The sequence below is a fragment of the Phacochoerus africanus genome, chromosome 1 (genome assembly GCF_016906955.1).
Source record: "Phacochoerus africanus isolate WHEZ1 chromosome 1, ROS_Pafr_v1, whole genome shotgun sequence".
Taxonomy (NCBI): domain Eukaryota; kingdom Metazoa; phylum Chordata; class Mammalia; order Artiodactyla; family Suidae; genus Phacochoerus; species Phacochoerus africanus.
Genome location: NC_062544.1, coordinates 74132278 through 74156651, shown reverse-complemented (window position 1 = coordinate 74156651; position 24374 = coordinate 74132278). Strand labels below are relative to the sequence as shown.

The following is a 24374-nucleotide window of genomic DNA, read 5'->3' as shown; positions in this document are numbered from 1 at the left end:
TACATAAAAATTTCCCTCAATACTGAAGTCACTAGAGGAAAAAGCCTGTGGGTTCCATAACAACCTCTTCAACCTTAGGCAAGTGACTTAACATCTTTGAGTTAAAGATTCTTCATCTAGGAAGGTAAGGGAATGGAAATGATTGCTGAAGGCCAGCTTCAAGACCATATTAATCATGGAAATAAAATCCAACCACTAGGTTTCCTTACTGAAAAAAAGTACTTCAAAGTCCAGCAGGACGATTGGAAGGCAGGAGGTTGCAGCTGTCCCACGTTATCCTGCAGTTCCTCCCACTTGCACTAGGGGGCAGAGTTCTTCCAAAGGGGAGGTCATTGGTTCCCTGAGGCCCACAGACAGGCTTCCTGGGGACTAGGACCCCAATAAATCCAATACAAATTCTATGTTTCATCAAATTTCCTAAGGAACTCACAAAACAAAAGCAAAATAAAGGGCCCCCTCCACTGCCAAAAAAGTTAAGAGTTAGTGTCCTGCAGGCAAGAGCCTCAGGTTTTCTTACAGATGAAAGCAATTAAACACAGCCCACTGGTCTTTCATCAGTGGTTAACCTGCAACTCCTGCAAAAAGTTCTGGTGCCTTCTTACAAGCAGGAAGGTCTATGGATTAGAAAATGCTAGAGTCTCATAATTGTAAATTTCACTTTTTTAAAAAAAGTAAAAAATTTGTATTAATGAATGATTAATTCCTTTCCAGTCTCCACCTCTCACCATGAATGTGGGTATAACATGTGAGACACCACTTTTTTAAAAAAAAAAAAGGGATATTACTATCATGCAAGAACATTTCACTTAGGCCATTTTAAACAGTTGTTAGATTATTTATAATCAGTGGGCATCCAGAAAGTACAATGACTTGAAATAATGTATCTAATTAAACTGATAAAGTTAGCCAAAAGAGATGCAAATCTTCACCAATCTAATATTCTGGAAGATTCCAAAACTGTCCTTGATTTACAAAACATCCCCTGGCTTTCAGTGAAAGTCACATCAGGCTCCTTAAGTCAACTAAGTTTACTTTGAGCCACTTCAAACCTCAAATTTAAATAGAATTTATTAAATAAACACAACCAAGAAAGGAAAGGGAGCCAAGAAACTACAGTAACTCTCGGTCCTGAGGGGGGAAAAAAGGAGGTTCTCAAGACAGAGATTTCAAGTAACTGTGGTGTCCCGCCCTCCATGACCCTAAAAGGAACATCAGTTCAATCTTTAAAAATAACCAATGTTCGTTCTAAACGCTTTTCTTTACATTCGAATTTAAAATCTACAAAAACAGTCCGCACAAATTCCTACTCTTTTTATCTCCCTGTCCGGAATGATCTCAGATCCTAAAAAGAGCACTTCTTGGTGAGCATTAGAACCTAGACTCCAAAGGTCCGACAGGCAGAAAACACAGTGAATGATTAAACCCTCGCCTCCCCCTTCTCACACTTCATTAAGCCGTCTCCACTGGAAGTGTTTGCACCCCTCTCACAGGAAGCCGGCACGTTTTGCAAAGGAAATACCAAACCAGACCCTTTCTTGGAGAAAGGCACGTCCCCGATGAATATTTTATTGGGCACCCTGAAGTGGGGCATGCAGACCTCCCGGCCAGGCCCCTCGTCCGCCGCCTCACCTAGCGCCGGGCGCCGTGGGGACACCCGGGGAGCCGTCCACTCCTGCAAAAGGACGCTCACCTTCGCTCACCGGAGCCAAGTTGAGAGCACGGGACAAAATAAAACCTGCCTCGGCTTACTCAGCCGGAGACTCCCCGGGGGTTGATTTCTGACGACTCCCAAAAAGTTTCGCCCTCTCGGGTTTAGCGCGCGCGGTAGCAAGTGTGCGCGCTGCGCCGCGGGCACATCTCTCCCTCCCCGGAGGCCAGGTCTGGGCAGGAAGGGAGCCCGCGCCCGGCTCCCGGAACGCAGCCCGAGCTGGGCCAGGACGCCGGCGCCCGCCCTCCCGGCCGCTAGCGCACTCACCTCGGGGAAGAAGTTGTCCATTGTTCCCGTGCGCTCCCCAACTTGCCCCAGTCCGGCTTCCAGCTCGAGGAAGTCAGCCCAACAGAAGGTCCGGGGAAACCATGCGTGTCACGGCGCGATTCCCAGCAACTTGACCCCGCGGGGCTCCCCCACTGCCATCGCTTTTTCCCCTTATTGTCTTTCGCACCTTTTGTTTGCCCAAACCCAAGTCTCTAACTCATTCGTCCCAACTGCAGCCTTTGTCTCCTCTTTCTCCAAGTTCCTCACTCCTGGGCGCAGCGCTAGCAAGCGGAGAACAGCTGGTGGCACATTCTTCCCCCGCGGCAGGGGGAGGGTGGCGGGGAGCTGGGGAGCTGGGGAGCGCGCCCCCTCCCTCTGCCCTCCGGCGGGAGGCGCTCGGGGCGGGCAGGGGAACAGCGGCCACAAAGCGAGCCCGGAGTTGCTCTCCCCGCGCGAGCACTGCAGCGGTGAATATTAGGGCGCCAGGGATCAACCGGCTCACAGCCGCACGGAGACTTGCGGACAGGAGCGCACGGCCAACCCCGCCCGCTCGTCCGGCCCCGCCCACTCGCTCCCCTCGCCCCGCCCCACCGAGAGCTGAGCCCCGCCCACCCTGCCCGTCTGCCACGCCACGCCACGCCCCTGCAGGAGCCCACTCCTCCCCGCGCTTCCGCAGAGTTCTGCCCCACCCGGCGGCGCACCCCGCCCCCATCTTCTCCGGGTCCCCTCCCACCCTGCTCCTCCCGCTGCCTCAGGCTCCGAGGCGGGCGGGGAAGGCGGGGCCTGATAGGCTCCCCTTACATCCCCGCCCTTCCGCCTCCCAGCCTCCCCACCTAGTTGAGGGCGGGGGAGTTGACTCTTCCTTCTGGTGATAGAGACCAAATAGTCACCGAGGAGGAGGGGTTAGGGGACTTTTTTGTGTGCCTTTGATCTTTGGCAGACCCTGGAACCGGCTAAGCACGGATCTCATTAATGCGTCGGCACATGAGCGACCCAGGCAATGGAAGCGTGGTCCACGAAGCTGCCCTGGCTGTTGGGCCAAATCAAAGCGGAGAACCGAAGCTAATCAGAATTTCTGGAAGCTGCCTTCCTGTGTGGAGTTTCTCTCCTGCTGTTAGGTTAAAAGACTTTTTCATTGGAGCCAGAAAATGTAGTTTTGTAAATTGGAAGAGAACGTGGCCAATTGCACCCTAAAAATGTAACCCTTTCCTGGAAGTAAAGGAAGCAGATAGCCAAACGGAAGGGAGATGAATGAAGGCTCAACCCTTCCCCCCACCCCGGTACTGAGTGTTAGTTTCCTCTAGGGCAGGTCCTCAAACTTTAGTGTGCACAGGAATCACCTGCGAATCTTGTTGAGCTGCAGGTCGGAATTCTGTGGGGTGAGAATCCATAAGCTGCATTTTCAGCAGGCTTTCAGGTGCTTTCAGACACCCAACCTTGTACTGTTTTGCAAACTGTTTGGAACCTGTCTGTAATGAGGGGAGAAATTGAGAGCAAAGGTTTAGAAACTTTTGTAGCAATTTCAAAATGCCGCTGATATACAAGCACGTGATCGGTGAACGCTTTGAACCGAGTGCAAACCATTTTGGGTATTGTCAGACTCGTAGTAAGTCATACCTGGCACTCCAGGGTTGTCCTATGGGTACTTGACAGATTGGGGAGGGGAAAAACAAACAGACAAAAAAACAAAAACACGGCTGGTTCTTCACCACAAATGGTTTGAGAAGCTCTAGGGGATTTGCCAACTGCTACTCATCCTTTAAAACTCAAGTCGAAAAGTCACATCTTCAAGGGGAAGCCTGCCCAGAGATGCCCAGCCATTCATCATAATTCCAGCTCCACCTAACCACTGGGTGTGGCTTATTCCTAAGGCTGCTGGAGAAACTATGTCGTATTGAGGTAAACCTACATCATGTCCAGGTGTTTTTATTGGTGTCCTACTCATCTTCAATTGGCAGAGTCAAAGCTCAAGAGAGGAAACTGTGGAGCTCCTGCTGTGGCTCAGCAGGTTAAGAACCTCGTAGTATCCATGAGGATGTGGGATTGGTCACTGGCCTCAGTAAGTGGATTAAGGATCTGTTGTTGCCGCAAACTGCAGTGTGAGTCACAGATGCTGCTCAGATCTGGTGCTGCTGTGGCTGTGGCTTAGGTGGGCAGAAGCAGCACCATGTCGACCCCTAGCCTGGGAACTTCCATAGGCCACAGGTACAGCCCTAAAAGAAAAAAAGGGGGGGGGACTGTTCTTTCAAATTGGTATCCCCAGCCTGTCTCAGAGAATGAATAATGAAGCATCTCTCTGTAAACCTCCTGTGAAAATTTAAGTGTGTTTGTAAACTATCTCAGCATTAATATCATTGTGTCCACTCCACTTTGCTTTGGAAAGGATCAAGGTGGATTAATTTTTGATACAGTGCTTTGGGATTGCCCTGTTTCACAGTTTTACACAAGTAAGCCATTAATGATTGTGTGCCAGGTGGGTCAGAGTGTTAAGATGAAGCCCAGGATAAAGACCAACCATCCCAGGCACCAATCAAAGTGCTTAGTCAAATGAGTCCCACTGCCACCTGTGTTCAGATACTGTCACAGAACAATTAGAGTCATTATGATGGTAATCTGTAAAGAACATCTTTCAAGAGAAAGTAGTACCACCAGGCAGCTTGTTCAAGTGTGGGTGTGGCTTGGCTACCAGCATTAGCCCAGCCTTGGCCATGTCATTTCAGTCACTTTCCAATACTGGCTCATCAACTGTAGCAACTGTGCCACCCTAATATAGCATGCTAACAATAGAAGAAACTGGGATACCCTCAGTTTTTCTATAAAGGCAGAACTGCTCAAGAAAATAGAGTATTAATTTTTAAAAAGTCACTTCCCTATTGATTAGGAAGATACGGTTAAGAGAGTTCCCTTTGTGGCTCAGTGGTAATGAACCTGACTAGTAGCCATAAGGACTCAGGTTCTATCCCTGACCTCGCTAAGCGGGTTAGGGATCCCGCGTTGCTGTGAGCTGTGGCGTGGGTCACAGACACAGCTCAGATCTGGTGTTGCTGCGGTGCAGGCCAGCAGCTGCTGCTCCAATTCGACCCCTAGCCTGGGAACTCCATATGCCTTGGATGTGGCCCTAAAAAGACAAAAAAAAAAAAAAAGAGAGATACGGTTAATAACTACATACCCCTAACTTGTCTTATAAAAGATTTGTGAGCCAAAGCCAATACCTAAGGGTTGAAATTTACTGAAGTATATTTCTTTAAAAAGTTTACATCACTTTTTCAAAATTCTCTAGGACACTTGTTAGAAAGGCAAACAAACCTAAAACCCATGACTCTGAATCTCAGGGGTGGGCTAATTGCCTAAGAGTCTGCATCTTAGTTACCACCCAAGAAGACAATCCTGAGTTTGAGGATCATTGCTTTAGGTTGTCAGAATTCATAGGATTTTATGTGTAAAAAATGCACAGTCTCAAAAAAGGTGTAAAGATGAACTCCAGCAGTATGATTCTCTTTGCTGAGCAGCAAAGAGCATGTTATTTTAGGTATTCTAAGCAGGATTGCTAACTTTCAAGTATTTGGGGTGGAATCAGTTGTTTAAAAGGAATATTTAAATTTACAAGGGCTTTGGCATAATTGAACAGAGAAAGGGAAACATTTTAACTCAATAGATTTCTAAGAATATCCGCTTATTACCATTTTTTGAAAAGTTAAGTGCTTCCTTTCAGGGAGCTGTGTTACCCATTGCTCAAAGCTGTTTGGGCTAAAACATTAAACCCTGCTCTTTGAGAAATGACCATTAGAGGCTCAAGAATGTTAATGCCAGAATGGGCACATTTCTCAGAGGCCAAGTTCCTTTTAATTATCCTACTTATTTCTCAAACATTGTCATGGTGTTACATTTGCAAAATAAAAAAAAAAAAGCTCGTTATGCTCTCTTTTTCGGCAGCAAAAATTAATCCATAAGTAACAAAAATGTATTTGTATATAAAAGAGAGCATAAGGAGATTTACATATGTGTATGTTTGTGAATGAAATACTCATCTTCTTCTGCTTTTGTCTCCACCATGTTTGTTGTTTTTAGTTGAAATGGGTTGTCCTAACTGCCTTCATGATTTCGAACTGAGTTCCTTTGCTGTTGTTCTGTTGGTGGCTAGCACTTCCTAATCTGGATGTATCTTAGTGTATGGAGTCTTCTTCATTACCTTTGTTTTCATAAAATATTCAGCTCTAATTGCTCCAGTCAGACTAATGGTTTAATTGTTAGTTACGGGAAGAAAAACTTCTGGAGTTTCTTTCACACAAATTAGAAGTTAATAACTGACACAACCTTAAAATCCTGTTTTTCATGCTTAACTAAACAGCAGTTCCTTTCAGTTCACTTATAGTCTTGGATGTTTAAAAATTCACATTTTTGCCTTTTGAACGAACAAAAATTAAGGGAATCTTTTCATGTTCTTTAAATTTTTAAACAGTTGTTCCTTTTATTTCTCATAACTTACAATTCAAAAGCCCTCAAGGAAGTTTTTCTTTTTTTTTTTCCATGTGAAACTTAAAGCAATTATGAAAGGTTTCTTTAGAAAGGATAAAAATCAGTGGAAAAAAATACCTGAAATGTTTCACATTGTAGTAGAATTGAACAAGTGCAAAAGAATAAACAGAGAAATAAAGCAGGTGTAAGACACTCAAAAAACTGATTTGCTAGCCATCATTCTTCTAAACAAGATGAGCTACAGCTCAGATATAATTTGCCTCAATAGAGCGTCTTTAATGGGCCGTCAATGCTAACCAACTCCATTATTTCACAGGACACCATGAATGCCTTCTCAATTGATATCCCACACAAAGAAAGCTGTTTTCATAAATTAATCCATTTCCATTTAAAGTGCTGTGTCCTGGAGTTCCCATCGTGGCTCGGGGGAAACAAATCCAACTAGTATCCATAAGGATGTGGGTTCTACCCCTAGCCTCCCTCAGTGGGTCAGGAATCTGGCATTGCTGTGAGCTACGGTGTAGGTCGCGGAAGCAGCTCAGATACCCAGTTGCTGTGGCTATAGCGTAGGCCGGCAGTTGTTGCTCAAATTCATCCCCTAGCCTGGGAACTTCCATATGCTGTGGGTTTGGCCCTCAAAAAAAAAAAAAAAAAAAAGTGCTTTGTCCTATCCTATTGGGTGTGATAAATAAATGGTATAAAGATCTAAGAAACCCTCCATGATGATATATTCTGCCCATTTGGGGTATGTCTGAAATCTCCAATTTTCTCCTGATTTCTTTGTATTTTCACACTCCCTCTCTTTTCTGAGACCAGGGTGGCTCCAAGGCTGACTTTCCAACTTTTACCATCTCTCCACCTCTGTTGTTAATCAAAACATGTTTACCATTTCCAAACCATGGGCTCTCACTTCTTGTTATCTGCCCCCTCTTCTTACATCCTCAATCTTTCCTGCTCACGTTATCCAAGCCAATGAATATGACTGTGTCTATTCCATCTGAAAATGATTGTTTCTTGACCCAACTGCTCCCTGAACTACTGGGCCATCTCTTCAACCCCCTGACTTTTACCTGTCTACACTTCATCCCCAAGCAATTTACTCATCAACACATTATGATTGGAGATTGTAACCCCATTTTCTTGAAGATCACCCAAAATAATCAAATTCAACAGCCTGTTCTCAAATTCCATCCTCCTTGACATCGCCTCTCTTTTGAAACTCCCACCTCATAGCTTTGGGACCAGTTTCATCAGTGCCCAGCAGAAGAGTTAGTTACTCAGGACCCTAAGCCCAGAAGGTGCCCTGATCTTTGTTTCATACTCTACTGTATTAACTTAAAATTCAAATGATTTTTGAATCAGCAATCCTACTTTTTCCATTTTGCATGGGGTCCCCAAAATTGTGTAGCCTAGCTTTTATTACACTCCATTTGTCTGGTCCTCCCATTTTTTGACCTCATTCTCTGTCACCTTTGTAGTCTCCTCTCCTCTCTCCCTCCTCCAAAATATGGTCAGTCTCTTCTCTTCTTCACTCTTACATTCTTGCCATCAATTCTCAGTACGTCAGCTGCCATCTCTTTGTAAATGATTCCCAAATCTATAAGTTAAGCTGAAAGTCCCAGGCCCATATTTCCAACCCTCTGCTGGATTTTTTTCTAGCGAGGTCCTTTTCATTCTGCACGTGCCCAAGCCAATGCTTATTCACTCTCCTTATCCACTTTCACCAGCCTCCCTTTACTAATGGAATCATCATAATTCAGTCATCTTGATGAGTAGATATCTGCCATTCAGGGCTGCCCTATAACTTCCGATGACCCTATCCACATGCCAAGAGTGTTCCCATCTTGGGAATCCTTCCAAACCAATGGTGAATCTTCAGGCTTCCTTTGCTCTAAACACCATAACTTCAATTTTACCAAGGAGATGCATCCACTCAAGGTTTAACTCAAGGTTCCTTTTTAAGGAACAAACTACGTGAGGACACAGGAGAGGCTCAGAGCATCAGTGTTGGTGTCACAGTTGGGGGCACAGGGTATTTTGGGGATTCGGCTGTGGGGACTTCACTCCCAGATTGCCCCAGCAGGGTTCTTAAGTTGGTACTCGAAGCAGCCACTGACCAGCCAGGCCTGCTTGGTGCATGGGTTCTAAGAATTGTTTCTGGAACTTAGCCTAAAACTCATTTCTTCGGCTCTTCCAATGATATGGCAAGCTTTGTAATACTTTTTCATAAATCTCCTCTTGCTTAAATTCTCTGAAGTAGAAGTTCCTGTTGTGGCTTAGCGGTAACAAACCCAACTGGTATCCATGAGGATGGGAGTTCGATCCCTGGCCCCACTCCATGGGTTAAGGATCTGGCATTGCCAATAGCTTAAATCTGACATTACTGGGGCTGTGGCATAGGCCAGTGGCTAGAGTTCTGATTCAACCCCTAGCCTGGGAACTTCTATATGCCGCAGGTGCAGCCCTAAAAATAACAACAGTAATAATATGTTTGGAACTTTTTTTTCCTTCAAGTTTTCATTCAATGCAAGTATGCTGCTGCTGAGAGTATTAGGGAAAAATTAGATAAGTGAAGAAAATTGCTTATATAAGAATGTCCAGGATAGAGTTGTTTAGAATAGTTTAAAAGCTGGACACAACCTAAAGTGGCCCTCTGCAGATGGGTTGAGTAATTTCTGGTAAATGCACAGAGCAGCATATGTTTGTGTGAGTTATCTGTTTCTGTGTAACCAGACCCCTACAACTAAGTGGCTTCAGACAACAACTTATTACTTCTCACAAGTCTGTGGCCTAACTGGGCTTGACTGCTGCTGTCACCTAGGCTCTCAGAGGCAGCTGCAGGCAGATGGGTGCCAGCTGTGGCTGGTGATGGGACACAGCCATCTTCCTGGGGCACGCGCCTCTCTGGGCATCCGGGACAGCTGGCCACTCTCTCCCTGGTTTTTCTTCATACCGTGGAGGACTCAGGATTTCATTCAGGCAAGAATAGGACTGTTAACACCTTTTGAGAACTTCCAAAGATGTCACATGACATTGCTCCTGCCACATTTTAGTGGTCAAAGCCTGACATAAGACCATCCCACATTTCAGACTCTCTTTTTTCTTTTTAAAACATTTTTTTTTGTCTTTTTGCCATTTCTTGGGCCGCTCCCACGGCATATTGAGGTTCCCAGGCTAGGGGTCGAATCGGAGCTATAGCTGCCAGCCTACGCCAGAGGCACAGCAACGCGGGATCCAAGCCGCGTCTGCAACCTACACCACAGCTCACGGCAACGCCGGATCCTTAACCCACTGAGCAAGGGCACGATCAAACCCGCAACCTCATGGTTCCTAGTCGGATTCGTTAACCACTGCGCCATGACAGGAACTCCTAAAACATTTTTTTTTATTAAAATATAGTTGATTTAAAATGTTGTGCCAATTCCTACTGTACAGCAAAGTAACTCAGTCACACACACACACATACACACGCATTCCTTTTTTTGAAATATTATTTTCCACCATGATCTATCCCAGGAGATTGTATATAGTTCCCTGTGCTATACAGCAGGACCTCATTGCCCACCTAGTCTAAATGTAATAACTTGCATCTACTCACCTCAAACTCTCTGTCCATCCCACTCCCTTTCCCCACCCCCTCCAGACTCTCTTGATGGAACAAACTGCAGAACATATGTAGCCATTGTTTTTTTTTTTTAAAAAGAAAGAGGGGGGTAAGGAGAGTGCTAAAATTTACAAAACACATTCACCATTTTAAAGTATACAGTGACATTCACAATGTTCCCAACCATCTATCTAGTTCCAGAATATTTTCATCACCTCAGAAGATAACCTCGTAACTATTAAGCAGCGAGTCAGATTCACACCTACCCCCAGCGTCTGGCAATCACTGACTTGCAGTTTGTCTTCAGGGATTAGTCTATTCTGGATATTTCGTGTAAATGGAATCATGCATACCATTTGTGACTGTCCTCTTTCACTCAGCGTAATGTTTTTAAGGTTCATCTATGTTGTAGCATGTATCAATACTTCTTTTCTTTTTGTGGCTAATATTCCATAGTATAAATAGACCACATTTTATGTATTCATTTGTCATTTGATGGACATTCAGTTTGTTTCCATGTTATGACTGTTGTGGATAGGGCCATTATGAATTCTTGTACACCTGTTTTCAGTTCTTTGGGATATACACCTAGGAATGGAATTGCTGAGCCATGTGGTAATTCTGTGTTTCCCTTTTTGAGAAACCACCAAAATACTCTTCTGTGGCCATTTTTTTTACGGCCACACTGGTGGCATATAGAAGTTCCCAGGCCAGAGATTGAATTGGAGCCACACCTGCGACCTATGCCACAGTTGCAGCAACACAGGATACTTTGACCCATTGCACTGGGCTGGGAATTGAACCCCCACCTCTGAAGAGCCACTGCAGTCAGGTTCTTAACCCACTGCACCACAGTGGGAACTCCCTCTGTGGCGATTTTTAATCCACCATACTCTCTGTATTTATTGATATGGAGTTAGGAGTAAGTAAAAGTTATGAGATGAAATGTTTCATCTGTAGGCTACAGAAGTTTAAGAAAAACAAAGAAATGGTGGCTATAAATAGACATGTTTATATTTTTTTCTTGCAGACAAAACCTGGAAGGTTGGGGTGTTCCAATAAAGTTTCCAAGGACACCAACTCCTTCCAGCTCTCTGCAGGGAGCCACTGAGGCTCTCAGGCCTCGCAGTTCAGGAAGGCAGCCTCAGCTTCCTAGTCTGCATTAGGCCATGTGGGGCGGAGGCTGATGGAGGGGGCAAAAAGCACCCCACGGTTTCTTACAGCAGATTCCCAGGAATTGTCCCACAGCACACCTGCTCGCTATGGGCCAGCACGTAACCAGCTACAAGGAATAATGAGCAATGTTGTATGTATTCTGGGCTTTTATTTACCCACTAAAAACTATTACTTGGAAGAAGGAACAAATAGATACTAGGGAACAGCTGCCTGTCTCTTCCCATCTGACAAAATGAATTATATAGAGCACTTTCAAGAAAAACCAGAAATGTCCAACGGATGTTACCTCTAGATAACAAAGACAAAGACAACTGAAACTTATTCTTAACCCCTTTTCTATATGTTCTGAATTTGTAGTATCTATAAAATCATATGGTTATTTTTTATTTATTTTTTTTTTTGGCTGCGCCCAAGGCATGCAGAAGTTCTCAGGCCAGGGATTGAACCCGAGCCACAGCAGTGACAATGCCAAATCCTTAACCCCTAGGCCACCAGGGAGCTCCCATACAGTTATTCTTATTTTGAAAAATAAACTACACATTTCTTTTATCAGAGCAGAACTTCATTTACTCTTCCATTCTTTTTATTATTCTTTAAAATGTTTATTTTTTTATCTGTAATATCAGGTATTAGAAGATACAAAGATGAGGAAGACAGGGCCCCCAAGGAAATCAAGAGACCAGCTGCAGAGAGAAACTAAAAGATAACTTGGAAATGGCTGGAAATTTCTGTAGTAAAAACATACACAGAGTTTTAAGGGAACTATAAAATAAAAAGCGCAGCCCATTGAAGGGTTAGAGGCAGAATAATGTCCCCCACCTCCACCCCTGAGTCCTAACTCTGGGTACCTTAGCATGTGACTGTATTTGGAGAGACAGCATTTTAAAGGTGATTAATTAAAAACAAGGCCATTAGGATGGGCTCTAATCCAATGTGACTGGTGTCCTCAGAAGAAGAGGAAATGTGGACACACAAAGCAACATGAGGGATGCTTGCACAGAAGAAAGATCATATGAGGACACAGCAGGAAGGCAGCCATCTGCAAGCCCAGGAGAGAGGCCTCCAAGGAAACCAACCCTGCCAATACATTGACCTTGGATGCCTAACCTTCAGAAGTGTGCAGATCATTCTGTCTTTTGTCACCCAATCAGTGGTATTTTGTTATGACACCCAAAAGCAAACTAATATAGGGAGAAAACTCCCAGAGAGCTTCACTTGAACCAGGTCTCAGTGGATGAGGAGCCTTCCACCAAGTGGGGAAGAGAGGAAAGCACATTTCTGAAGGTATGAAAAGCATTATTTAGCCAAGTGTACCAAGGATGTTTAGGGCAGAGTGTGTGTGTAGAGCTACAGGAGACAAACCTGGAAACTTGTTTTAACCTTCCATTAAGTCAGTTTACAACTAGTAATGCATGCAAGATAATTGACTCTATGAAAGGAGAGCCTGATTTACACTGAAGCTTTTGCCAATTTCTATGGTGTAAATGCTCTCACCTTGGCTTATTTCAGAGATTCACTGAACATGGTGTCGGCAAGTGTTGCACAGAAGGACATCATTATTTATTATTTCTACCATATCACATAGAGCAGACACCACTAACTTCAAGTGTGTAGATAAGAGTAGCATAGAGTGCTGGATATGGAGTTTCCATCATGGCTCAGTGGTTAACGAACCCGATTAGCATCCATGAGGATGCAGGTTTGATCCCTGCCTTGCTCAGTGGGTTAAGGATCCAGCTTGGATCTGGTGTTACTGTGGCATAGGCCACTGGCTACAGCTCTGTTTCAGCCCCTAGCCTAGGAATTTCCATATACCATGGGTGCAACCCTAAAAAGACCAAAATAGGAGGGGGGGGGGGTAAGGGAATTTTTGCAATCCAAGAGGAAGATGAAGAATGATGGAGGTCATGAGATGGAGGGAAGAGTGGATGAGGGAGTTTTCAGATCAGGCACCCTCCATAGGCTCAGCTCCTTAGTAAACTGGGAGATCAAGCGATTTGCACTTTTGCTCTGATACAGGTACTAGCTTCACTCATTGTTATCTTAAAAGCCAGCATATTGCAGCCTTCAGAGAGTAAGAGATGGAGGGATTCTGGCAGCTATAAACCATAGCGTAAGAGGGTTTAGGGGAGGAAAGGCAGAGGCTATACATTGTGTCGCAGAATCAGGTCCAAGTTAGCTGTAAGCAGGAAGCCATCAAGAGAAGAAGATGCAGGAGTTCCCACTATGGTGCACCAGGATCATGATCTGGCTCATCTCTGTGGTGACACCAGTTCAATCCCCACCCCAGCCACCGTAGGTTAAGGATCAAGGTTTGCCGCAGCTATGGCGCAAAGGCTGCAGCTGCGTCTTGGGTTGAATCCCTGGCACAGGAACTTCCATATACCTGGGGCACGGCCAAAAAAGAAAAAAGGAGAAGGAGATGCAAAAAAACTAGGTTGGGGATCCCACACTCACAGAGATCACAGATGCAACCACATGGGGACTCCTCCATCTTCTCTCTCGAAGCCACAGTCCTGCACTTCGGACTCATTTCCAGCTGCCACCAGACAGCATCACCTCTTCCTGGTGATGTCTGACCCTATATTTCCTGACCCTCTTAATCCTTCTGACTCCAACATCATATTCCCCACCAGACCTTTCTGATCAGCCCACAGCAATAGCCCAATCTCTAAATCTCTCAAGGAAGCCACATCCTCCTCCAGCTCCCACCCCATAGCCTTCACAGCAGAACACATTCAAGGCTTTCTGTCTCTGTCTCTGTCTCTGTCTGTCTCTCTCTCGCCTTGTTGTCCCTTCACCCTCAACTGTCTGTCTCTCCACTGTCAGTGTTACCCATGATGTCCCTGCTCCACAGAAGCTGGAGTGGTATCTTAAAATGTAAATCAACACCCTGTTGAGGTTGCTCTTAAACACTGCAAGGGACTCCTTAACATTTAGTTTCAAATACCAGTTCCTTTCAGGCTGATAAAACCCCACTGGCCTTCTATAGATTTTGATCCTGCCTCAGGGCCTTTGCACATGTGTTTCCTGTACCTGCAATATCTCCCTTCCCCTTCCATGAACCTCATGGCTGTCTTGTCTCCTCGCTCAGAGCTCAGCTCAGGTATCCTCTGACCAGCCCATCTACCTCTGTACTGACACACCTGGCACATGGTATCACAGGTATTATGTTTCTCTATCTATTTTTTCATAGCATTTATCACTCTTGAAAATCTTCTTACATTCTCTTTGTTTTCCTCAGCAGTCAGCAAACTGAGGCCCATGAGCCAAACCTGATGCAAAATCTTTTCTTCAAATGCAGTTTTATTAGAACCAGCTTTCTTTACTGACAGACTGTCCATGACTGCTTCTGCACTAAGGGTTGAATAGTTGCAACAGAGATCTTTTGGCTCAAAGAGCCTAAAATATTGATGTTTGTCCTTTTAAAAGATTTGCTGATCCCTGGCTTACTTATTTATTGTGTTTATGTGCTTGTTGTCTGCCTTCCTCTATTGGAATGCCAGCTCCCCACCCCCAACCTTTTTTTTGACCACACTGCTGCATGTGGAAGTTCCTGGGCTAGGGATCGAACCCATGAAACAGCAGTGATGGTGCCAGATCCTTAACCTGCTGAGCCACCAGGGAGCACCAAAATGCCAGCTTCTTGGGAACAGAGGTTTGTCTATTTTATCTCCTGCTGTATCTCAAGCACCCAGAGGAGTGTCTGTCACTGTTGTAAAAGTGAGGAGTGATAGTGAAGGAGTGATAGAATTGTTAACTAAAGCACTCAAGTGTTGACACTGGCCCAGCCTAATCCTAACACCAGTCCTACTAGCCTTGCTTCTACCACTCAGGGCTAAAATGGATTCACAAGCTCTAGTGTGTGCTGGGTGCTGCTCGAGAGCTTTGCTTGCATTATTGAATCAGCAAGGGAGGTATCCTTCTACCCATTTTGCATAGGAGCAAATCGAAACTCAGAATTCTGACAATTGCCCACCTCCCCACTGTTGAGCGGTGGCACACAGCTCAGTGCTCTTTCTTCTATCCTACCCTGGAAAGACCGTGAACTTCAGAGAAAGACAGAACTGGGTTCGAAATCAGACTTTACAACTTTAAACTTGGCCATTTGTTTAGTGTGAGGCTGGAAAACAAGCCTGTAATTCCCAGGACTGAATAAGATAGGGAAAGCATCAACACAAGGTCTGACACCTGGTAGGTGCAAAAAAATGTTAATTTCCTTTCCTCTTTTTTTTTTTTTTTTTTAAGACAATGAGTGGAACAAGTTTCATTCCATCCACACTTGACCCTATACTGGTAGTGGGCCGGAGTGTGTTGAGCCTGTTGTCCTGCCTGGCCAGCAGCAGCGCCTGTGTTTTCATAGCGGGGATCTGGCAGGAACACTTTCAAGTCCTTGCCCCCCACACCTATCTCCCTGGCCTCTTACCTCTCTTGGAAATCATCCTCTTCAGCTGCTTCGCCTTTGGGATACAGCGTTCTGTCTTTGCCACCCCCTGCTCATACCGAACCCCTTGGTTCTGATCACTGCACCAGAACAAACAGAGAAATTGCAAGAAAAAACAAGATTCGGCAAGAAATAAAATGTCAGTGGTCTGGGCACTAGCACCTGAATAAGTGCCGAGAAGGACGCAAATACAATCATGAAAAGTTTTGCAGGAATCTCAATTTGTTAAAAATATATTAATTTGATGTTGTCAGGAAAAGGCATTGGAGGCATAGTGGTAAGAACAGAGACAGGGAGATATATTATGGGTTGTGAATTAGTCATGGGGCTCTTTGATTTAATCTAGAAACCCAGCCCTGGCAAATTTAAGGGGGGAAAGAATTTATTTGCAGTACAGTGGATACCTTGTAAAATCAAAGGGTGGGGTCAGAGGATAGTCTTCCTCCTCCAGCACCATGTTGAATAGATGGCACCTCTCTTACCACCAACACCTTGTTATGTTGGGTACATGGGCATCTTTGAAAATTCATGTATATCCGAATTGAGAGACAGTCTATAAAAATACTTCTACATTCTACAAAAATACTCTTCAAACTGTCATCAAAAAACAAGAAAAACAGGGAGTTCCCATTGTGGTTCAGAGGAAACAAATCTGACTAGTATCCATGAGGACACAGGTTCAATCCCTGGCCTTGCTCAGTGGGTTGAGGTAGCTACATCTCTGATTCTGCCCCTAGCCTGGGAACTTCCGTATGCTCCAGGTGCGACCCTAAAAAGACAAAAAACAAATAAACAAACAAGCAAACAAAAAATAAGGAAAGACAGAAACTGTCACAGGCTAAGGAGGCAAAAGAGACCTGAGGACTAAATGTGTTATGGATCCTGGGACAGAAAAGGGACTTTGTGGAAAAACTAGTGAAATCCGAGTAAAATCTAATGTTTAGTTAATAGTAAAAAGTTCCAAATTTGGTGTCTTCACTTTGACAAATATGCAAAGCAACATGGGATATTAGCACAAAAGGAACAATCTGTACTGTCTTTGCAGCTTTTCCATAAATCTAAAATTATTTCCGCCCCCACACACAAAGTGTGTTTTTAAAAAAACTTAAAAAGGTTCAGGGAATCCACAAAGGCCCAAAGAAAGACAAGGCACTAACCGCAATGGCAAGTGAGTCCCCAGGCCAAAGAGGAATAGGACTCAAAGCTCCCATGAGTCACAGCTGAGACTCTTGCATAAAACATGACTCTTTAAAGGCTATACCCGCAGAAGTTCACAGCAGTGAAAATTCCCAACTCTTGTCGAAGTACTGACAAGAAAACTTGTCAACTAAGGCTTTGATGTAGGTTGGAAAAAAAAAAAAACTTTTTGGAGCACTCCTAAACACAAGCAGCTCTTATTCCGGTATATATATATATATATATATATATATATATTTTTTTTTTTTTTTTTTTTGGCCATGCCTGAGGCATGCAGAAATTCTCAGGTCAGGGACGGTACTCTCACCATAGATAGCAGTGATGATGCTGGATCCTTAACCTAGTAGACCACCATGGAACTCCACTCTTAGTCTGGTTTAGACTTTCAATTTCTATTGCCTATTCTAGGCATAATTATACACTCCCCCCAGTTCATATTTTGAAATATTAACCTCCAATGTGTACTGTTTTTAGAGACTCAGCTTTGAAGAGGTGATTAGGTTAAAATGAGGCCATTATAGTGGGCTCCAATTAAATATGACTTGTGTTCTTATAATTAAATATGACTTGTGTTCTTATAAGCAGACAAAAATGTGGACATAGACAGACACCAGCATCATGCATGCACACAGAAGAAAGACCATGTGTAGACCCAAAAGAAGGCAGCCATTTGCACACCAAGGAGAGAGGCTTCAGGAGAAACCAACACTCCTAGCAGCTTTTATTTATTTATTTTTTTGGTCTTTTTGTCCTTTTAGGGCCACACCCACGGCATATGGAGGTTCCCAGGTTAGGGGTCTAATCGGAGCTATAGACACTGGCTTACTCCAGAACCATAGCAACACCAGATCCGAGGCTCGTCTGTGACCTACACCATAGCTCACCGCAATGCCGGATCTTTAACCCACTGAGAGAGGCCAGGGATCGAATCTGCAACCTCGTGGTTCCTAGTCTGATTCGTTAACCACTGTGCCACGACGGGAACTCCAAGTTTCTCATTTTTAAAGCATCATTTGTAAAGATCTATTTATTACCACGTCTCTGCTGCCACTGAGCCGCAAAGGGAACTACATTGCTGACATCTTGATCATGGACTTGTAGCCTCCAGAATTGTGATAACATCAAATTCTGGTGGTTTTTGTTTTTGTTTTGCCTTTTTACCACCACACCTGCGGCATGAAAGTTGCCAGGGTAAGAGTCCAGTTGGATCTGCAGCTGCCAGCCTATACCACAGCCACAGCCATGCCAGATCCGAGCCACGTCTGCAACTTACACCAGCTTGCAGCAACGCTGGATCCTTTAATCCACTGAGCGGGGCCAGGGTTTGAACCTGCATCCTTGTGGATACTAGCTGGATTCTTAACCTGCTGAACCACAACAGGAACTGCCAAGTTTTGTTGTTTAAGCCATCCAGCCTGTGGTACTTTTCTATGGCAACCCTAGTAAACTAATAGATTTGCCAAGTGCCCAGCAAAACCCAAGCAAAAAACTAATTTTAAGCACATTCAGTAGGTAAAGCCTTTTCGGGGCAAATGTTCTAGGTAAGAATTCACTCTTCCAACATCCTCAGGATTCCTACTGATGAAGACCAGCTGTGCATGAACACTCACTAAAATGGAAAACCCCAATAACCAGGTCTTTGGTAAGACAGAAGCTTATTTTCCCTCTCATTAGAATGAGGTAGTAGGCTGTGTGGGGCTGATGCAGGGGGTCCAGACCCTCAGGGCCCTCCTGTTCCTCTATTTTTCTATAAAGCATTTTGGAATGGGTTTATGACACAGTGGAAGAAGACGACGAGATGGCATTAAATACAGGCTCGCTGGGAGTTTTGTGCTCAAGGGAAGCAGAAAACTGGAGGGGTAACTGGAGAGGAAAGTAAAGACAAAAGAGAGGTTTTATTTTAAGATGGAGAAACTGCCCAGGTTTGGATGCTGAGGGGAACAGAGATCGAGGGGAGGGAGCCTAGCTGGAGAGATGTCTTTGCTCTGGTGAGGGAGGAGGAGCGGTAGGAGCCAGACTGTACAGTGAGAGTGGAGGGAAAGAGGGCTGCGGAGAAGAAAAGAGCCCCCCCCCCCACTTCGGGGGGAGGGACAGATGGGAACTGAACAGAGAGCCTGCCTAACGTAGTACAGGGACCAGAGCGATATATTCCTGTGGTCCCATGAGTCTGTAAATCTTTCCTGAGACGCTTTCTTTGTAATCCATTCACCTGAAGACTGCTGTGTGTTTTCGCTCCAACTCTACTGTCTCACCTCTGTGCCTTTTTCGGCATCGGAATGCTGGGAGCATTTGGGGAACGTGGGTGGGTGGGGTGGGTGTTAGTGGTGTGTGAGCCAGTGTTCTCCAGAGAAGCAGATTCAATAGGATGTGTATACACACACACACACACACACACACACACACACACACGCACGCAGACACACACACGTGATGAGAGAGTGTGCGTATAGAGAGGGATTTACTTTAAAGTCTTGGCTGCCATGATTATGGAATCGTGGAGGCCTGGCTAGTGCAGAGTCTGCAGGGTGGGCTGAAAACGGGAAATCCAGGGAAGGGTTGCAGTCTGAGTCCAAAGCCAGTCCACTGGCAGAATTGCTTTTGCTCAGGGGAGGTCAATCTTCCTTCTGTTTTATTAAGGCCTTCAATGGAGTGGCCCACCCACATTATGGAGAATAATCTATTTACTCAGAGTCTACTAATTTAAATGTTAACCTGATCCAAAAAACACCTTCACAGAAACATCCCGAATAATATTTTTTGTGGGGTTTTTTTTTTGCCTTTAGAATTGCGCCCACAGCATATGGAGGTTCCCAGGATTCTAGGTCAAATCTGAGCTGTAGATGCCAACCGAAGCCATAGCCACAGCAACGCTGAATCCGAGCTGTATCTGCAACCTATACCACAGCTTACGGCAACACCGGATCCCTGACCCAGTGAGTGGGGCCAGGGATCGAACCTGCATCCTCTTGGATACTAGTCGGATTCATTTCCACTGTGCCACAACAGGAACTCACCAAATAATGCCTGACCAAGTATCTGGGCACCATGGCCCGACCAAGTGTCTGGGCACCATGGCCCAACCAAGTTGACACCTAAAATTAAGCATCACAGATGAGATGTGTTTTTGTTTGGGGGTATTTTGTTTGTCTTTAAATGAGCGCCAGCTGTCTGGGTGCGGAATTGCTTTGGTGGATATTGCTGCCTCGTACATTGCTGACACTGCTGGGATGGAACCCAGGGATATGAAAGGTCTTCCGAAGACATGACCGTGACCCCATGCTGCCCTGCACCAGAAGCAGAGGAAATATTGGGTTTGAAATAAATGAAGCAAGTCTATGGAAAGCTCTTCCAATTCTCACAGCTCATATATAAAAGAACTTCCAATGAAGTCTGCCCAAACTTGCCAACAATCCTAAAAATGTACATGACTTTGCCATTTAATCTTTGTGAAGTGAAAAGAAACTCTTCTACACGATCCATAGTAAAAAGCAAAATCTATTCATCATGCTAGAGATGAAATTACCATTTTTATCCTCGCTATAGAAAATATTATTACAAAACAAGCTGTCATTTGAAGATGTGATTAAAAGATATGCTGAGGGAAAAATGTAGGAAAACATTATTAGATGAGCACTCATTAATAATAAGCTTCTTAAGATTTGCCATTTGTAGTGATTTATTCATGCTGCATAATACTCACATTTGTCCTCATCGTATTGTGTTTAATTTTTTTATAAAGAGAGTTTCCCAATTTACGTATGCTCTGGGTCTCACATAACCAGGATCTGCCCCTGGGTAGGGCTGAGGAGAAGGAAACTTTGAGGAGGAGAGGAAACCAGGAGGACTCATGGAAGTCAGAGAGAGGACTATTTCAAAAAGGGGGTGGCTGTCGGTATAGAATGTTCTGGGACATGAGAGACGCTACTGTCAAAAATCGCACACCCACTCATCAAAAGGCTTCCAGGGTTTAAAAAGTGCTTCATCCTGGGAAAACTTGGGAATTTATAAGTGTCCCATCTGCCTCAAAATCACCAAGGGACAGGGCTGCCAGATTTAGCAAATAAAAACAGAAGATGCCCTGTTAATTTAAATTTTCTATAAAAAACAAAGTTTTAGTATGAGTCTGTCCCATGCAATACTTGTATCTTATCTGGCAACACTACCTGGTGAGCTTTTTAAAAATATATTTAGGCAAGTGGGGCACTGCTCTGAAAAATACAGTGAACTATCAAAATCGATCTCTCCAAATTGACTTCCAATCCAGGTCCACCAGTTTGTTGCACATCTTTATAATGAAGAGCATAAAGTTTACCTTGGAGCAAGCAGTGCGATGTCGTGGTAACAGAGTTGCATATTATCATCTGAAGTAAGGTCATGATGAGATTAAGACATTGGCCAAACGAGCTGATGTTGGGGTCCTCATTTCCTACTCATTTTAACTTTTTATTTTTGTTACTAATTTTTCATCTTTATTGAGATAAAACTGACAAAATCTTAAGATATTTAAAGTGTACATCATGGTTATTAGGATATGATATACCAAAGGATTCTCATCATCTAGTGAATTAACACATCCATCACCTCACTTTGATCTTTTTTTGCATGGATGTGAGAACATTTAAGTTCTACTCTGGTAACAAATTTTATGTATGTATGTATGTGTGTATTTATCTTTTGTCTTTTTAGGGCCACACCCACAGCATATGGAGGTTCCCCTGGCTAGGGTTCCAGTTGGAGCTACAGCCACTGACCTATACCACAGCCACAACAATGCTGGATCCTTAATCTACTGAGCGGGGCCAGGGATCAAACCTGTGTCCTCAAGGATTCTAGATGGATTTGTTAACCACTGAAGCATGGGAGGAATGCTGCAAATTTTAATTATATAATATAGTGTAATCAACAATAGTCACCAGTTTTTACATTAGATCCTTAGAGCTCAACTTGTAGCTGAAAATTTGTATCCTTTTACCAACCTCTCCCTAGTTCCCTCACATACTGTACCCACTACAACGAATTTTCTACTCTGCTTTCTAATAGTTTGGCTTTTTTTTTTTTTTTTTTTTTTTTAAAGACTGCACATGTAAGTCATACCATGTAGTGTTCATCTTTCTTTGTCTGGCTTATTTCACTTAGCGTAATATCTTCAAGATCCATCCATGCTGTTGTAAATGAAAGGATTTCTTTCTTTCTCACCACTGAATAACCTTCATTTATATATATCCCACATCTTCTTTACCCATTCATCTGTTAATGGACAATTAGGTTGCTTCCATGTCTTAGCTATTGTAAAGGATGCTGCAGTGTACAGGGGGTGCAGGTGTCTCTTTGCCATTGCGTGTCCATTTCTTTCAGATAAATACCCAGAAGTGGCATCTCTGGATCATATGGGAGTTCTACTTTTAGTTTTTTGAGAAGCCTCCATACTATTTCCCACAGTGGCTCCACCAATTTGTATTCCCACCAATGGTGCACAAGCTTTCCCTTTTCCCCACATCTTCACTGACACTTGTCAGGTGATACCTCATTGTGGTTTTGATTTGTATTTCCCTGATGATTGGTGATGTTGAGCACCTTTTCATGGTCTGTTGGCCATTTGTAGGTCATCTTTGGAAAAAATATCTATCCAGTTCCTCAGCCCATTTTTTAATTGGATTGTTTGGGGTTTTGGTCCTACTCATTTATTTTTTTATTATCTTTTTTGGCTGCCCTGAAACATATGGAATTCCTGGGCCAGGGATCAGATCCACGCCGCAGTTGTGACCTAAGCCACTGCTGCAGCAATGCCAGATCCTTAATCCGCTGTGCCAGGCCGGGGATTGAAACTTCATCCCAGCACACCCAATATGCAGCTGATACTGTTGTGCCACAGAAGAAACTCCTGCTCCTACTCATTTAAAAAAAAAATTACTGTGTCAGACCCCCACTGTGGCTCAGCGGGTTAAGAACCCTACTAGTATCCATGAGGATGCAGCTTCGGTCCCTGGCCTAGCTCAGTGGATTAAGGATCTGGCGTCACTGTGAGCTGTGGAATAGGATGGCTTGGATACCATGTTGCTATGGCTGTGGTGTAGGCGGCAATGGTAGCTCCAATCTGACTCCTAGTTTAGGAACTTCCATATGTTGCAGATGTGGCCCTAAAAAAAAGAAAAAAAATTATCATGGAAAAATACACATAACATTGCCGTTTTAATTATTTTTAAATGTACAATTCAGTGACATTAAGTACACTCACAGTGTTGTGCAATCATCACAATTTATCTATTTCCAAAATGTTTTTTATCACCCCCCCAACATACAACAGAAATTCTGTAACAATTAAGCAATACCTCCCATCCCCCCCTCCCCTAGATAGGGGTAACCTCTCTATTCTGTTTTCTCTAAGAATTTGCCTACTATACATATTTCATATAATTAGAATCACATGTTATTTGACCTCGCTTATTTCAATTAGGATTCTGTTTTCAAGGTTTCACCTATATTGTAACATAAAACAGAACTTCATTTATTTTTATGGCTGAATAATGTTCCATTGTATTTGTATACCATATTTATTTATCCATTCATTGGTCCGTGGACATTTGTTTTGTTCCAACTTTTTTTTTTGTCTTTTGTCTTTTTGTTGTTGTTGTTGTTGCTATTTCTTGGGCCGCTCCCGCGGCATATGGAGGTTCCCAGGCTAGGGGTTGAATCGGAGCTGTAGCCACCGGCCTAGCCAGAGCGACAGCAACACGGGATCCGAGCCGCGTCTGCAACCTACAGCACAGCTCACGGCAACGCTGGATCCTTAACCCACTGAGCAAGGGCAGGGACCGAACCCACAACCTCATGGTTCCTAGTCGGATTCATTAACCACTGCACCACGACGGGAACTCCTGTTCCAACTTTTGACACGATGTGACTAATGCCATACTCAACGATGGCATACAAGTATCTGTTTGAGTCTGCTTTGAATATATACCAGAAGTGGAATTGCTGGGTCATATGGTAATTCTATGTATAGCTTTTTGAAGTTCTGAAAAACTCCCTACTTTCTGTTTACAGCCTACTTGCTACACAAGCACAGGCCCCTGGGCTCCAACATAACAGCATGTAGGGCCAGCTTCCTGGGCAGGTGACCTGTGCCATTTCACAGGGCCCCATGCTCAGAAGAGCCCATACTCAGAATGGCCTCTGCTGAGAAGGATCACATGTGTGGTTTAATCCTTTGCTGCCACCATCTTGAAATTCTGTCTTTGAACTTGTGTTTTGCAAGTGGAATTCCATAGGACAAAGGAGAAATGTCCAGCATCCTTGTTCTCAGCCATTCCTTGCTGCCTCATTTGCATAGAGCTTTCATATTGCCCCGAGCATGGCGTTCTAGAGGACCCAGTATGCCTGGGAGCAGAGTGAGACTCTGAGTACCAGATAAGTGTGTTCTATCTATGGCTGGGTAAAATGGGTGAAGGGGTGCTGATAGCCCCAAGTAGCCTTATTTCTTTTCAAATCAAAACTTGCTTTAA

At 44.2% G+C, this 24374-nt stretch overlaps 1 protein-coding gene across 2 annotated transcripts in view; it reads right to left on the bottom strand.

Annotated features, from left to right (window-relative positions):
- Positions 1–2485, bottom strand: part of MYO10 (myosin X) — a 240395-nt gene extending 237910 nt beyond the window's left edge. For both annotated transcript variants that reach the window (XM_047767779.1, XM_047767788.1), the window contains exon 1: positions 1976–2485. In XM_047767779.1, the coding sequence (XP_047623735.1) occupies positions 1976–1996 (21 nt within the window). In that variant the 5' untranslated portion in view covers positions 1997–2485. The remainder of the gene's footprint in view (positions 1–1975) is intronic.
- Positions 2486–24374: the final 21889 nt, after the last annotated feature.